General features: G+C 47.8%; 1 protein-coding gene across 1 annotated transcript; it reads right to left on the bottom strand.

Annotated features, from left to right (window-relative positions):
* Positions 1 to 12,307: 12,307 nt before the first annotated feature.
* LOC124669324 lies at positions 12,308 to 14,227 on the bottom strand. Its single transcript, XM_047205958.1, has 4 exons — positions 14,040 to 14,227; positions 13,523 to 13,895; positions 12,693 to 13,348; positions 12,308 to 12,611 (listed from the first exon to the last, which is right to left on the bottom strand). The coding sequence occupies exons 1-4, from the start codon at positions 14,225 to 14,227 to the stop codon at positions 12,425 to 12,427; spliced, it is 1,404 nt and encodes a 467-aa protein (XP_047061914.1). The 3' UTR covers positions 12,308 to 12,424.
* Between the last annotated feature and the right edge of the window lie 262 nt (positions 14,228 to 14,489).

Raw genomic sequence — 14,489 nt, 5'->3', positions numbered from 1 at the left:
TGAGCACAACAATTGACAAGTATCACATTATCCAAGACATTATAGCAATTTACTACATGTATCATTTTCCAATTCCAACCATATAACAATTTAACGAAGAAGAAACTTCGCCATGAATACTATGAGTAGAGCCTAAGGACATATTTGTCCATATGCTACAGCGGAGCGTGTCTCTCTCCCATAAAGTGAATGCTAGGATCCATTTTATTCAAACAAAACAAAAAACAAAAACAAACCGACGCTCCAAGCAAAGTACATAAGATGTGACGGAATAAAAATATAGTTTCGGGGAGGAACTTGATAATGTTGTCGATGAAGAAGGGGATGCCTTGGGCATCCCCAAGCTTAGACGCTTGAGTCTTCTTATAATATGCAGGGGTGAACCACCGGGGCATCCCCAAGCTTAGAGCTTTCACTCTCCTTGATCATATTGCATCATACTCCTCTCTTGATCCTTGAAAACTTCCTCCACACCAAACTCGAAACAACTCATTAGAGCGTTAGTGCATAATAAAAATTCACATGTTAAGAGGTGACACAATCATTCTTAACACTTCTGGACATTGCATAAAGCTACTGGACATTAATGGATCAAAGAAATTCATCCAACATAGCAAAAGAGGCAATGCAAAATAAAAGGCAGAATCTGTCAAAACAGAACAGTCCGTAAAGATGGATTTTATTAGGCCACCAGACTTGCTCAAACGAAAATGCTCAAATTGAATGAAAGTTGCGTACATATCTGAGGATCATGCTCGTAAATTGGCTTAATTTTCTGAGCTACCTACAGGAGAGTAGACCCAGATTCGTGACAGCAAAGAAATCTGGAACTGCGCAGTAATCCAAATCTAGTACTTACTTTTCTATCAAAGACTTTACTTGGCACAACAAAACATAAAACTAAGATAAGGAGAGGTTGCTACAGTAGTAAACAACTTCCAAGACACAAATATAAAACAAAAATACTGGAGTAAAAACATGGGTTGTCTCCCATAAGCGCTTTTCTTTAACGCCTTTCAGCTAGGCGCAGAAAGTGTATATCAAGTAACATCGAGAGATGAAGCATCAACATCATAATTTGTTCTAATAATAGAATCATAAGGTAACTTCATTCTCTTTCTAGGAAAGTGTTCCATACCTTTCTTGAGAGGAAATTGATATTTAATATTACCTTCCTTCATATCAATAGTAGCACCAACGGTTCGAAGAAAAGGTCTTCCCAATATAATGGGGCAAGATGCATTGCATTCAATATCCAAGACAACAAAATCAACGGGGACAAGGTTATTGTTAACCATAATATGAACATTATCAACTCTCCCCAAAGGTTTCTTTTTAGCATTATCAGCGAGATTAACATCCGGATAACAGTTTTTCAATGGTGGCAAGTCAAGCATATCATAGACTTTTTTAGGCATAACAGAAATACTTGCACCAAGATCACATAAAGCATTACAATCAAAATCTTTGACTCTCATTTTAATGATGGGCTCCCAACCATCCTCTAACTTTCTAGGAATAGAAGTTTCAAGTTTTAGTTTCTCTTCTCTAGCTTTTATGAGAGCATTTGTAATATGTTTTGTGAAAGCAAAATTTATAGCGCTAGCATTGGGACTCTTAGCAAGTTTTTGCAAGAACATTATAACTTCAGAGATGTGGCAATCATCAAAATCTAAATCATTACAATCTAAAGCAATGGGATTATCATCCCCAAGGTTGGAAAAAATTTCAGCAGTTTTATCACAAGCAGTTTCAGTGAGTTTCAGGTAATTTTGCGCGCTTTGCACTAGGAGTAGGAGCATTGCCAACACCAATTATTTTACCATTGATAGTAGGAGGTGCAGCAACATGTGAAGAATTAGCATTGCTAGTGGTGGTAATAGTCCAAACTTTAGCTACATTTTCCTTTTTAGCTAGTTTTTCATTTTCTTCTCTATCCCACCTAGCACGCAGTTCAGCCATTAATCTTATATTCTCATTAATTCTAACTTGGATAGCATTTGCTGTAGTAACAATTTTATTTTCAATATCCTCAGGTTTAGCAGCCATTTTATTAATTAAAGAAGATTGTGACGCAGACATGTATGAGATTCGGTCTTCAGCATTTGCAAGTTTAGTTTGCAACCCAGAAATCTCCATATTTAAATTTTCAAGTTGATTTCCTATTTTCTTCAACAAGGTAGATTGTTCATTCATAGTTTTAGTAAACAATTTATTTTGCTCATATTGAGATTGCATAAAGCTCTTGGTGGATCTTTCAATTTCTAACATCTTTTCCTCATTAGATGAAACATATCTACCATAAGAATTACCATTAGCAGGATGTGGTCTAGAATTTTGAGCAACCAATGAAGCTAACGGAACATTATTAGGATCAACATTAGTCCTACCATTAACAAGCATAGACATAATAGCATCAATCTTATCACTCAAGGAAGAGGTTTCTTCAACAGAATTTACCTTCTTACCTTGTGGAGCTCTTTCCGTGTGCCATTCGAGTAATTAACCATCATATTATCAAGAAGCTTTGTTGCTTCACCAAGAGTGATGGACATAAAGGTACCTCCAGCAGCTGAATCCAATAAATTCCGCGAAGAAAAATTTAGTCTCGCATAGAAGGTTTGGATGATCATCCAAGTAGTCGATCCATGGGTTGGGCAATTTTTAACCAGAGATTTCATTCTTTCCCAAGCTTGAGCAACATGTTCATTATCCAATTGTTTAAAATTCATTATGCTACTCCTCAAAGATATAATTTTAGCAGGGGGATAATATCTACCAATAAAAGCATCCTTGCATTTAGTCCATGAATCAATACTATTCTTAGGCAGAGATAGCAACCAATCTTTAGCTCTTCCTCTTAATGAGAAAGGGAACAATTTTAATTTTATAATGTCACCATCTACATCTTTATACTTTTGCATTTCACATAGTTCAACAAAATTATTGAGATAGGCAGCGAGCATCATCGGAACTAACACCGAGAAAATTGCTCTCGCATAACAAGATTAAGTAAAGCAGGTTTAATTTCAAAGAATTCTGCTGTAGTAGCAGGTGGAGCAATAGGTGTGCATAAGAAATCATTATTATTTGTGCTTGTGAAGTCACACAACTTAGTATTTTCAGGGTTGGCCATTTTAGCAATAGTAAATAAAGCAAACTAGATAAAGTAAATGCAAGTAAACTAATTTTTTTGTGTTTTCGATATAGCAAACAAGACAGCAAATAAAGTAAAGCTAACAACTAATTTTTTTTGTGTTTTGATATAAGTGCAGCAAACAAAGTAGTAAATAAAATAAAGCAAGACAAAAACAAAGTAAAGAGATTGAGAAGTGGAGACTCCCTTGCAGCGTGTCTTGATCTCCCCGGCAACGGCGCCAGAAATTTGCTTGATACGTGTAGTTGACACGTCCGTTGGGAACCCCAAGAGGAAGGTGTGATGCGCACAGCGGCAAGTTTCCCTCAGTAAGAAACCAAGGTTTAATCGAACCAGTAGGAGTCAAGAAGCACGTTGAAGGTTGATGGCGGCGGGATGTAGTGCGGCGCAACACCGGAGATTCCGGCGCCAACGTGGAACCCGCACAACACAACCAAAGTACTTTGCCCCAACGAAACAGGTGAGGTTGTCAATCTCACCGGCTTGCTGTAACAAAGGGTTAACCGTATTGTGTGGAAGATGATTGTTTGCGAGAGAAAACAGAAAAACAAGTATTGCAGACAGATTTGTATTTCAAGTATTAAAAGAATGGACCGGGGTCCACAGTTCACTAGAGGTGTCTCTCCCATAAGATAAAAGCATGTTGGGTGAACAAATTACAGTCGGGCAATTGACAAATAGAGAGGGCATAACAATGCACATACATGACATGATAAGTATAGTGAGATTTAATTGGGCATTACGACAAAGTACATAGACCGCCGTCCAACCGCATCTATGCCTAAAAAGTCCACCTTCAGAGTTATCATCCGAACCCCCTCTAGTATTAAGTTGCTAAACAACGGACAATTGCATTAAGTATGGTGCGTAATGTAATCAACAACTACATCCTCGGACATAGCGCCAATGTTTTATCCCTAGTGGCAACAAGCACAACACAACCTTAGATCTTTATGTCACCGTCCCGTGTGTCAATGCGGGCATGAACCCACTATCGAGCATAAATACTCCCTCTTGGAGTTAAAAGTAAAAACTTGGCCGCAGCCTCTACTAGTAACGGAGAGCATGCAAGATCATAAACAACACGTATGTAATAACTTGATAATTAACATGACATGGTATTCTCTATCCATCGGATCCCGACAAACACAACATATAGAATTACGGATAGATGATCTTGATCATGTTAGGCAGCTCACAAGATCCAACAATGAAGCACAATGAGGAGAAGACAACCATCTAGCTACTGCTATGGACCCATAGTCCAGGGGTGAACTACTCACTCATCACTCCGGAGGCGACCATGGCGGTGTAGAGTCCTCCGGGAGATGAATCCCCTCTCCGGCAGGGTGCCGGAGGAGATCTCCGAATCCCCCGAGATGGGATCGGCGGCGGCGGTGTCTCGGCAAGGTTTTCCGTATCGTGGTTTTTCGCCTCGGGGTTTCACGACGGAGGCTTTAAGTAGGCGGAAGGGCGAGTCGGGGGCCGGACGAGGGGCCCACACCATAGGCGGCGCGGGCCCCCCTTGGCCGCGCCGCCATGTGGTGTCGCCACCTCGTGGCCCCACTTCGTATGTTCTTCGGTCTTCCGGAAGCTCCGTGGAAAAATAGGCCCCCGGGTCTTTGTTTCGTCCAATTCCGAGAATATTTCGTTACTAGGATTTCCGAAACCAAAAACAGCAAAAAACGGAACCGGCACTTCGGCATCTTGTTAATAGGTTAGTTCCAGAAAATGCACGAATATGACATAAAGTATGCATAAAACATGTAGGTATCATCAATAATATGGCATAGAACATAAGAAATTATCGATACGTCGGAGACGTATCACTTGTCTCAAAATATGATTGATTGTGGTATAACTTTGATGCTTTTATCTTTGACAATCACTACTTCTAGTCTTTCTATGAACTCCAAAGGTGCCCGGGCATTTATGTTTTGCCAATCACATACAGGCAAGCGAGATACCACTTTATCATACTCTCTTATGAACATTGCAATCCTCGCTTACATACATGATTCATGATGCTTATTATTAATTGTTGGTACCTCTTCATGATTGACATAGCTGTTAGATGATCTTATTTGCATGTACCTTATTATGAACTCGCTCAAGTATTAGCCATATCATGAGAATATATACATCATATGAGCAAATGTGTTCGTGAAAGTTCTTTTATCGCTCGGTTGTTAACCGAATTGCTTGAGGACAAGCAATAAGCTAAGCTCGGGGGAGTTGATACGTCCAAAACGTATCTACTTTCCCGAACACTTTTGCTATTGTTTTGCCTCTAATTTGTGTATTTTGGATGCAACTAACACGGACTAACGCTGTTTTCGGCAGAACTGTTCGGTGTCTCGTTTTTGTGCGTAAATCCAACTTTCAGGGAAAAACCTCGGGATTTTGACGAAAGGGCCTATTTTCCTGCGAATTGACGGAGCCAGAAGGACAAGTAAGGTGGAGGCCCGAGGGCCCCACACCATAGGGCGGCGCGGCCCGGGGGGGCCCGCGCGGCCATGTGGTGTGGCCCCCTCGGCCGGCCTCCGACGCCCTCCTTCGGACTACTTATTCGCCTCGACCTAAAAACGCACGGGGAGAAGTCGAAGTCGCCAGAAACCCTCCAGAACGCCGCCACATCGCGAAACTCCGTCTCGGGAGCCAGAAGTCTCCGTTCTGGCACTCCGCCGGGACGGGGAATTGGAGGAGATCATCACCGCCATCACCGCCAACGCCTCTACATCAACCAGCCATGTTTCCCCCATCCATGTGTGAGTAATTCCCCCGCTGTAGGCCGAAGGGAATGGTAGGGATTGGATGAGATTGGTCATGTAATAGCATAAGATTGTTAGGGCATAGTGCCTAGTATCCGTAGATGTTACTTTTATGATATTGTTGCAACTTGTTATGCTTAATGCTTGTCACTAGGGCCCGAGTACCATGATCTCAGATCTGAACATGTTATTGATTCATGAAGATATTCGTTGTTTATGATCTTACCTGCAAGTTGTATACACATGTCGCTGTCCGGAACCAATGGCCCCGAAGTGACAAAATCGGGACAACCGGAGGGAATGGTAGCGATGTGAGGATCACATGTGTTCACGGAGTGTTAATGCTTTGCTCCGGTACTCTATTAAAAGGAGTACCTTAATATCCAGATAGTTTCCCTTGAGGCCCGGCTGCCACCGGCTGGTAGGACAAAAGATGTTGTGCAAGTTTCTCATTGCGAGCACGTACGACTATAATTGGAACACATGCCTATTGATTGATTAGTACTTGGATACCGTTTTATTATTATCCGCAAATGCCCTGCTATGATTGTTACATGAGTTTCTCTCATCCATGCAACGCCCGTTATCCGTCCCCGTGCCTACGAGTATTTTAATCCTCGCCGTTTACTAAAATCTCTACCGCTGTCTTTGTTACTCTGTCGTCTGTTATTTCACTACTGCTCATCGCTATAAAGCTCGTTACTATCGATAAACTCCTGCGAGCAAGTCCGTTTCCAGGTGCAGCTGAATTGACAACTCCGCTGTTAAGGCTTTCAAGTATTCTTTGTCTCCCCTTGTGTCGAATCAATAAATTGGGTAATACTTCCCTCGAAGACTGTTGCGATCCCCTATACTTGTGGGTCATCATCCAGCACCACCTCCACCACCGGATTCGCAGTTCGGCATCGACGTTGCCGCCCGTGAAGAGCGGCGGCGGCGAGGGATGGAGAATTACCGTGCACATTGTCAGGAGCGGCGGGAGGCACTCGAGCTGCATGCCCGCCAGCGGCGTGAGGCGGCGCACGCGGTGGATGTAGCGGCGTGAGGCGGCGCACGCGGTGGATGTAGCGGCGTTCGACGCCCCTGGCCCCGCAGCTGCCGAGAGCGCGGCGGCAGCAGCGTGGCAAGAGGAGGCGCTGGCAGACACCATTGCGGCGTTCGACGCCTCCACGGAAGAGGAGGTACGGCGGCGCCGGACGAAGGAGATGAGCCGGCGGTGGGATGATGAGCGCCGGCGCCAGCGCGAGGAGCGGGACGCGTAGTACCGTGAACGGCGGGTGGCGATCGAGCGCCGGCGGCGGGAGTCGCTCGAGCGCCAACAGCAGCTGGCGGAGGAGGAGCGTCAGCAGCGGGAAGCGGCGCTGGCGGCAACGGAGGCGGCCTGGAGGAGGCGGGCGGACGAGTTGGCGGCGGAGGCCGACGCGTTGGCGGCGGCGATGATGGAGGCCCCAACGGATGAGGAGGAGGCGCCAATGGAGGAGAAGGAGGCCGAGGCGGAGGAGGAGGAGACCGAGGTGGAGGAGGACGACGACGTCGAGTACGAGTGGTCCGACGACGACGGGCCGCACCCGGACGAGACGGCCGATCAGCAACGCGCGCTCGTCGAGTCCTTCGAGTCGGAAAATAAGCTCCACGACGACGCTCGTGCCCACGAAGAGGCGCAGATTCGTCGCGCCGTCGAGCTCTCCCTCCAGGCGGCGCAGCAGGGGAGGGCGGACGTCGACCCGCTGCTGGAGCAGCGGCGTCTGGCCACCGCCCTACGCACGTAGAGGCGGCGCGCGCAGCAAGAGCCGAGTCGGAGGGGAGGCGACGACGGGGCGGGGCCGTCGAACGCACCACCGGGCGGTCAGTTGGCTAGGTTTAGATGAAATCTAGCCGTTTTCATTCAAACTTTGTAATATATAATCAAATTTGAATGAAAAGCCTTTATTTTCGTGCACCAATATTCATTTGGGGGGGGCATTTGGGGGACGTGACTGGGGAGTGATGTCCCCCAAACACGGCACGAACAAAACACGTCCCCAAACGCTCAATCCGGCGCGGTTTGAGGGACGCGACTGGAGATGCTCGAGCATCTCCTGATCTCCAACGGCGGCCCCTAAATAGTCGCCGGCAGGGGCGTCGATACTGCTGTATGGGGGACGCCGGCAGTGCATTCTCCATTTGGGGACGTTGTTCCCACACCGGCGCCTCCCAAACGACGGTCCCCAAGTTTTTCTTTTCTTTTTACAATATTTAAAACAACATATCAATCATATTTTATTCATAGAATCACACAAAAAGAATTAAATTATTCATACAATCAACCAAACAAATAGTATTTAAATTATTCATACAACCCAACAAACAAATAGTACTTAAATTATTTGTACAACCCAACAAACAAATAGTACTTAAATTATTCGTCTAGGCAAACAAATAGAAATAAAATCATGCATTGTTGGCAGCTCCTTTCCTCGCCCACAAATGCGCAGCTAGATCCGCCTTCAGCTGTGCATGGACACCTGCATCTCGAATTTCATTGTGCATATGAAGAAAAGCAGCAAATTCTTGGGGCACATGCTCTACCTCAGCTAGTGGCCCTTGATAATTAAATGGATGATCATCCTGCACAGATGTGTCGCGCTCGCTCTCAATGATCATGTTGTGGATGATCACACAGGCGTTCATCACCTCCCACATCTTTGTCTCAGACCAAGTGAGAACAGGGTACCTGACAAAGGCGAAACGCTGCTGAAGCACCCCAAAAGCACGCTCAACATCCTTGTGTGCTGCTTCCTGGCATGTTGCAAAATAGGCTTCCATCTCGTTTGATGGAGAGGGAATTATCTTCACAAATGTAGCATACGTCGGGTAGATACCATCAGCTAGATAGTACCCCTTGTTGTATGCGTGGCCATTTACCTCAAAGTTCACGGCAGGAGCTTGTCCCTCGGCTAGCCTGGCAAACACCGGAGAGCATTGCAGCACGTTGATATCATTGTTTGTTCCTGCCATGCCAAAAAATGCATGCCAAATCCAAAGCTCATGGTCTGCCACCGCCTCAAGAATGAAACTGCACTCACCAGTATGGCCCTTGTAGATCCCCTGTCAAGCAAAAAGGAAATTCTTCCCGCCCCAATGCATACAGCTTCCGAGCATCCCAGGAAACCCTCTTGCTGCATTCTTCTGCAGGGTCCGAGCTGTATCATCTGCTCTTGGTGCTCTCAAATAGTTTTTACCAAACACCGCAATGACGGCTCGGCAGAACCTGTAGAGAGTCTCCGTGCATGTCGACTCTGCCATCCGTAGGTAGTCACTGGTTGTATCTGGAGGAGCTCCGTATGCAAGACAGCGCATTGCAGCAGTGCACTTCTTAATTGAGGTGAAGCCCCACAAACCTGTGCAATCTTTCTTGGTCATGAAGTACGTGTCGTACTTCCTGACGCCGTGGACAATCTTCAAGAACAGGTCCTTGTTCATCCTAAACCGGCGCCAAAATTCCTTCGGCGAATGAGTCGCGTCGTCGTTGAAGTAGTCGGCGTCAAGCAGCATTGCGCCGGCTTCACGATGCCGGTTGATGTTCCTCCTCTTGCCTGGCTTTGAGCCGCCGCGCCGAGGCATGACGAAAAAAGGCTGGCGAACGCGCAGCATGTTCGTCAGAATCAGCTGCTGATGTTGCCGCCGAACAGCCTGAGCATTCTGCTCCTCCGTGAACAGCTGCACCATCATCTCGTCGTCCCTGTCCAATCGCGGCAATCGGACGAACACCTTGCAGGCGGGGCGATACTATCGCGGTGGCGGCGAGCTCTGTTCCGGGCGAAACAGCGGCCGCCGGTCGAGGGGGTGGCGGGCGTGTCGATGGACGGCGGTTCCTAGACAGTCGGCGGTGTCTATTGCAAGCAGGGTGGACGCGGCGGCAACGGCGACGGTGGCGATCTAGAGGGGTGGGAGTCGGCTCGGGCGTATGTAGGAGGTGGGAAAACGGTGTGTCTGGCTGCCAGGCGGAACCCACGCTCGTTTTCAGACGTGTCGCGAGGTGCCGGCGCGCCTGATTCGCGCCCTTGGCGAAGGGGCCGGCACGGGGTTACCGGCGATTCTATTGGGCTCCAAAATTGGTTGGCGTCGTTTGGGGCGCACCGGTGCGAGCCCATTTTCTACCGGCTCCCAAAATGCTATTGGGGCCGCTATCGGGGGCGCCGGTGGAGATTCTCTAAGTCATTTGTTATTAATCTATCTCTCCTTTCCAAAATATAAGTTTTTTTGCACGAACTTTGACACAAAACTTTAACCACTAAAATATATGGATTTCATAAATTGTGTCGTTGTGTTCGTTTTGCAATTCTCTTTTATTTCATGTATATTTATATACTATTATTTATAGATTTATTATAAGTACAAATTACGGTTAAAGTTGTAAGCCGTTGACCAGAGAAATTTAATGGTGCCTTATATTTTAAGATGGAGTATTATTTTCCTCACAACTGTTAAGAAACGAAGAGGGGAAATACAAGCAAAGACTGAAAGAGCGAATTCATGTACTTTATGTAAATTGTGAACAAACTTAAGAAGTTACTATTTGTGTATCTTAGAGTAAACAAAATAAAGAATCCATCAGATGAGTAATGAGAACCAGATTATATATGGGTCACCGTATAGACTGGCAAAACAGCAGTCACAGATACAACTCTCAATCAAAAATGACAAAATGTAATATGTGTTTACGTAGCTATCGGTCAAAGAGCATCCTCTGTGGCCCAAGTAGTAACTAATTTCCACGAGGAGGGGGGCATTGGATTATCTTCTTCTTGCAAGACATCTTGCGGGAAAAGTGTTGCTAAATTTCTCCCTTCGTCCATTTCATATGTGACTGCAGGGCGAATGGAAACAAAATACTTTTCCTTGCTCTTGAAAAAAAAATTCGATGAATATAGACCCAATTTTTGATATTTTTATTCCTTAGAATCTTTTTTTTTTGTCTTTATGGTGGTATCAAACAACCGCCTAATACCTTATCTGCCTCTTCAGGAAAATGAATATCGTCGGAAAATATTTTGAGTTCGGTATGGCTTTTTTTCTCTTCACTCGGGGGGTTTCATTATGGGGCGGCTCATGATCTTCATATCGATCTACTATTCACCTCTGTATCTATTCTTTCTTAGCTAAACCGGTGGAGGATCCACCCAATTTATATCATGGACTCAAAAAAGGATCCGAATTTGACTGAAATGCACGATCTTCACAGGTATCACTTTTCACGATACCTAAAAGGTGGAATAGAGATTTTCGAACCATTACCTATAAGAGAATGGTTTCCATTACTTTAATCTCGCACCACAATGACTTTATAAGCTCCACATTGTGTATCCAAAACCCTTTACCCCAACTTGTGCATTCGGGATGCTCATCTCCAATAGCGAAGCTTAGTGCAAGTCAGAGATGGGCACCGCAGCTTTGCATCAAAGTTTGAAGGATTTTTCAAAAAAAAACTACCACTCTGTAGAGACTGTATTTACTGAACCTACCACTCTGTAGATCCCTTTTCTAAAAAAACACTATGGATTATTGTTTATTCAATAATCCGCATTTAGGCTAGCAGTTTTGTTTAAAAGACACCTTCAGATACAAACCTGTTGTATGAGGTGACTGTTCTGCTCTCTCTAGGTGACGTGGTAGAGCCTTAGAGACAACCTCCATCTAAACAATTGTACATGCCCTTACAGGTGCCACGAAATCAATCATGCGGCAACTACACTCGGGTGTCCTCTTCTAGCTAAAATTGGATCCAACAGAAATACAGCTTTAACCTTCAAACATACATCGGTTGTCGTACTAGTTTGTTTTTATGGATTTGTGGGGACTATCTTGGCTAAACCTCGAATCCCCACTTATTAAAAAAACATGTTTAGTTCTAAAATATTGGGTAGGTTTTATTACTAACTTTCCCGAGAATTTTCCAACTAGTGGTGTATTTTTCTTCAATACCTAATGCACTACCCTTTCTATTGGATTGGGAATTGAAATAATATGGGGATTTAAGGGGATTATTGGATGAACGTATGGGTTTTACCGAATCCCTGTGTGGATTATTATTCCAACTAATCCCCTTAAATCTTCCCTGGCTTGAATGTTCGGTAGTCTTCTTAACATTTCAAGCTAAACATTTACAGTATTTCCCTTCACTTCGAACAGATCTGCTATATATGTTTTTTTTTTTGGAAAAGGGGAAGCCCCTCTGCATCAACCTACTATATATGTATGTATGTATGTGATGATTTCTTCCAACTGTCCATTTGATCAGTACACGCAATGCCATGAAATTTGTACAAACTGCAACTATGAGTTATATATATATGGCATTCTGTTTTTTCGTTTGCCGTGTTAACTAACTGAGGAAAAAACCAGCAGCATGGCATGTGCAAGTTTCTAAATCAGCGTCTTAAGCCACCTGTGCGAGGACGCTCTTGGTTCGTGGTGCTGCTTTGGGCTAGACAGCGCATTAAACATGGTCAAGGAGCTAAACTCGCTTGTCCTCCTCGCCGGCTTTAGCATACACGCCGGAGTCCGTCCTGAGGATGATCTTGGCGTCCTGCGTCACGTAGCACGCCCAGTTGTCCACGTACGACAGCGGCCCAGCCCTGATCATCACCGGCCTCTCGCCATCCTCGCCGTCGTCGTCGCCGCACTCGTCGGAGCACGCGAACCTGCATAAAACACACATAGAAGATTAATTAGTGAGGTGAAGTCATCAGCAGATGATGGGCAGGAGGAATGGGATGGTGTACCTGGTAGAATCATGGGACGGCGCCCATACGAGGCAGATGGCGCAGAGGAGCGCGAAGGAGATGAGCTGCCACACCGCCGGGATCACCCACGCCACGCGCCACCGCTCGCTGTGGTACCCGTCCGTCGACTTGAAGTGCACCTCGAACGTGATCCACCCCAGCGACACGGCCACGCCGATCGTCAGCGAGGTCGCCAGCCTCCGGTACATCTCCACCTTCGCCGTCATTCTCCTCGCCTTGAGCCTGCCGATGGTCCGCGACAGCGCGGCGAAGATCCAGCAGATGAACGCGGCGTCGAGGGCGGCCACGGTGAGCACCAGGAAGAGCCTCCTCGTCCTTGAGTGGTCGTGGTCGCTCACGGCGCCCACGTGGTCGCCCACCTCCAGGGCCTCGGACGCCGCGAAGAACGCCGCGCCGAGGGCGGCCACCCTCGCGCCGGCGCCGCCGCCTCCGGGGAACGTTGGACGTACCACGCCGTAGCCCATGGCGACGAGGAGCACCAGCACGCGCGACACGGTCCGGCGCACTGCGCCCGCCGTGGCCGCCCAGAAGGTCGTCCCCGCCGGCCGGACGCCGGACTCGCTGAACTCCGCGAGGTCCAAGTACCAGGTGGTCACCTCCACCATCCCGAGCGCGATGACGACCGTGAGGAGGTTCTGCAGCGGCACCACCTCCCGCCAGAACCGTGTGTATCGGAAGAACCAGAACGCGGCGAGCGCGGCGAACGCCAGCGACATGACGCCGTAGAACGCCAGGAGCGGGGCCATCCGGCCGGGGAGGTAGCCGTAGCCGCGGCTGTTCTTCCATATGGTCTTGCCCTCCGCGGCCACGTCCAGGGACGCGTCGCAGTGGACGAAGCGGAGGCTGTACATGCCGGTGCGCGACACGGCGACGGTCTCGTCGGGGAGGACGGCCTCGAGGGCGCCCGGGAGGAACGACGCGGACAGCAGCTTGGGCCAGCTGCCTGAGGCGGTGCCGTTCGGCGCGCGGTGCACGAGGGAGCCCTCGGTGCACGCGCCACGGCTCGCCATGCCAGGCGTGCAGCAGAGCGCGCGCACGCCGGTGGCGGTGACGTCGGAGCCCCCGACCGCGTAGCGGTCCGCGGCCTCGGAGACGACCGCCGTGATCGTGGCCGTGCGGTTGCCGTCCTCCTCGGCCGCGGCCGCCGACTCCGGCGTCCTCTTGAACGCGACCTTCTCGAATCTGCACGCCACGCGCGCGCGCGTCACTTCCCCGAGAAGAAATCCAAGCAAAGAAAATACGTAGATGGCGGTCGATGACGAAATCCACTCAAACAGTAACTTCTCGCCGCCGCCTCAGGCTTGAGAAGTGCATTTGCATACGTACCGGATGAAGGAGTCCGCAGCGGGGGAGGCGTAGACGCCCTCGCTGCCGCCGTCGAGGACGAAGGCGTTGCCGAGGGCGGCGAAGCGCTCGCCGGTGTAGTCGTGCACCGACGCGTCGGCGCAGAGGAGGAGGGCGCAGCACAAGCCGGCCACCACGAGCACCACGGGAGAAGACGCTGGCATTGGCATCGAAAGAGATGAGCGAGCTACCATTCTTGCGTGTGGAGTGTGCTCGTGGAGTTTACTAGTACTGCCAGAGCATTGAGTAGGATCTGGACGAGTGAAGTGGAAGAAGAACTGAAGAAAAGCGACGACTTGGACGTGCAGATCGACCCGACGAAATGTTAGGTCCACCCCCAAACCCTCTTGACCGGCAACATGAGGGAACTGTGGCGGAGTGAGATGGAAGTAGGGAATTAGGCAGCATTGCACGACAAAACCAAGAGCGAGA

The sequence above is a fragment of the Lolium rigidum genome, chromosome 7 (genome assembly GCF_022539505.1).
Source record: "Lolium rigidum isolate FL_2022 chromosome 7, APGP_CSIRO_Lrig_0.1, whole genome shotgun sequence".
Lineage (NCBI taxonomy): Eukaryota > Viridiplantae > Streptophyta > Magnoliopsida > Poales > Poaceae > Lolium > Lolium rigidum.
This window is presented reverse-complemented; position numbering and strand designations above follow the sequence as displayed.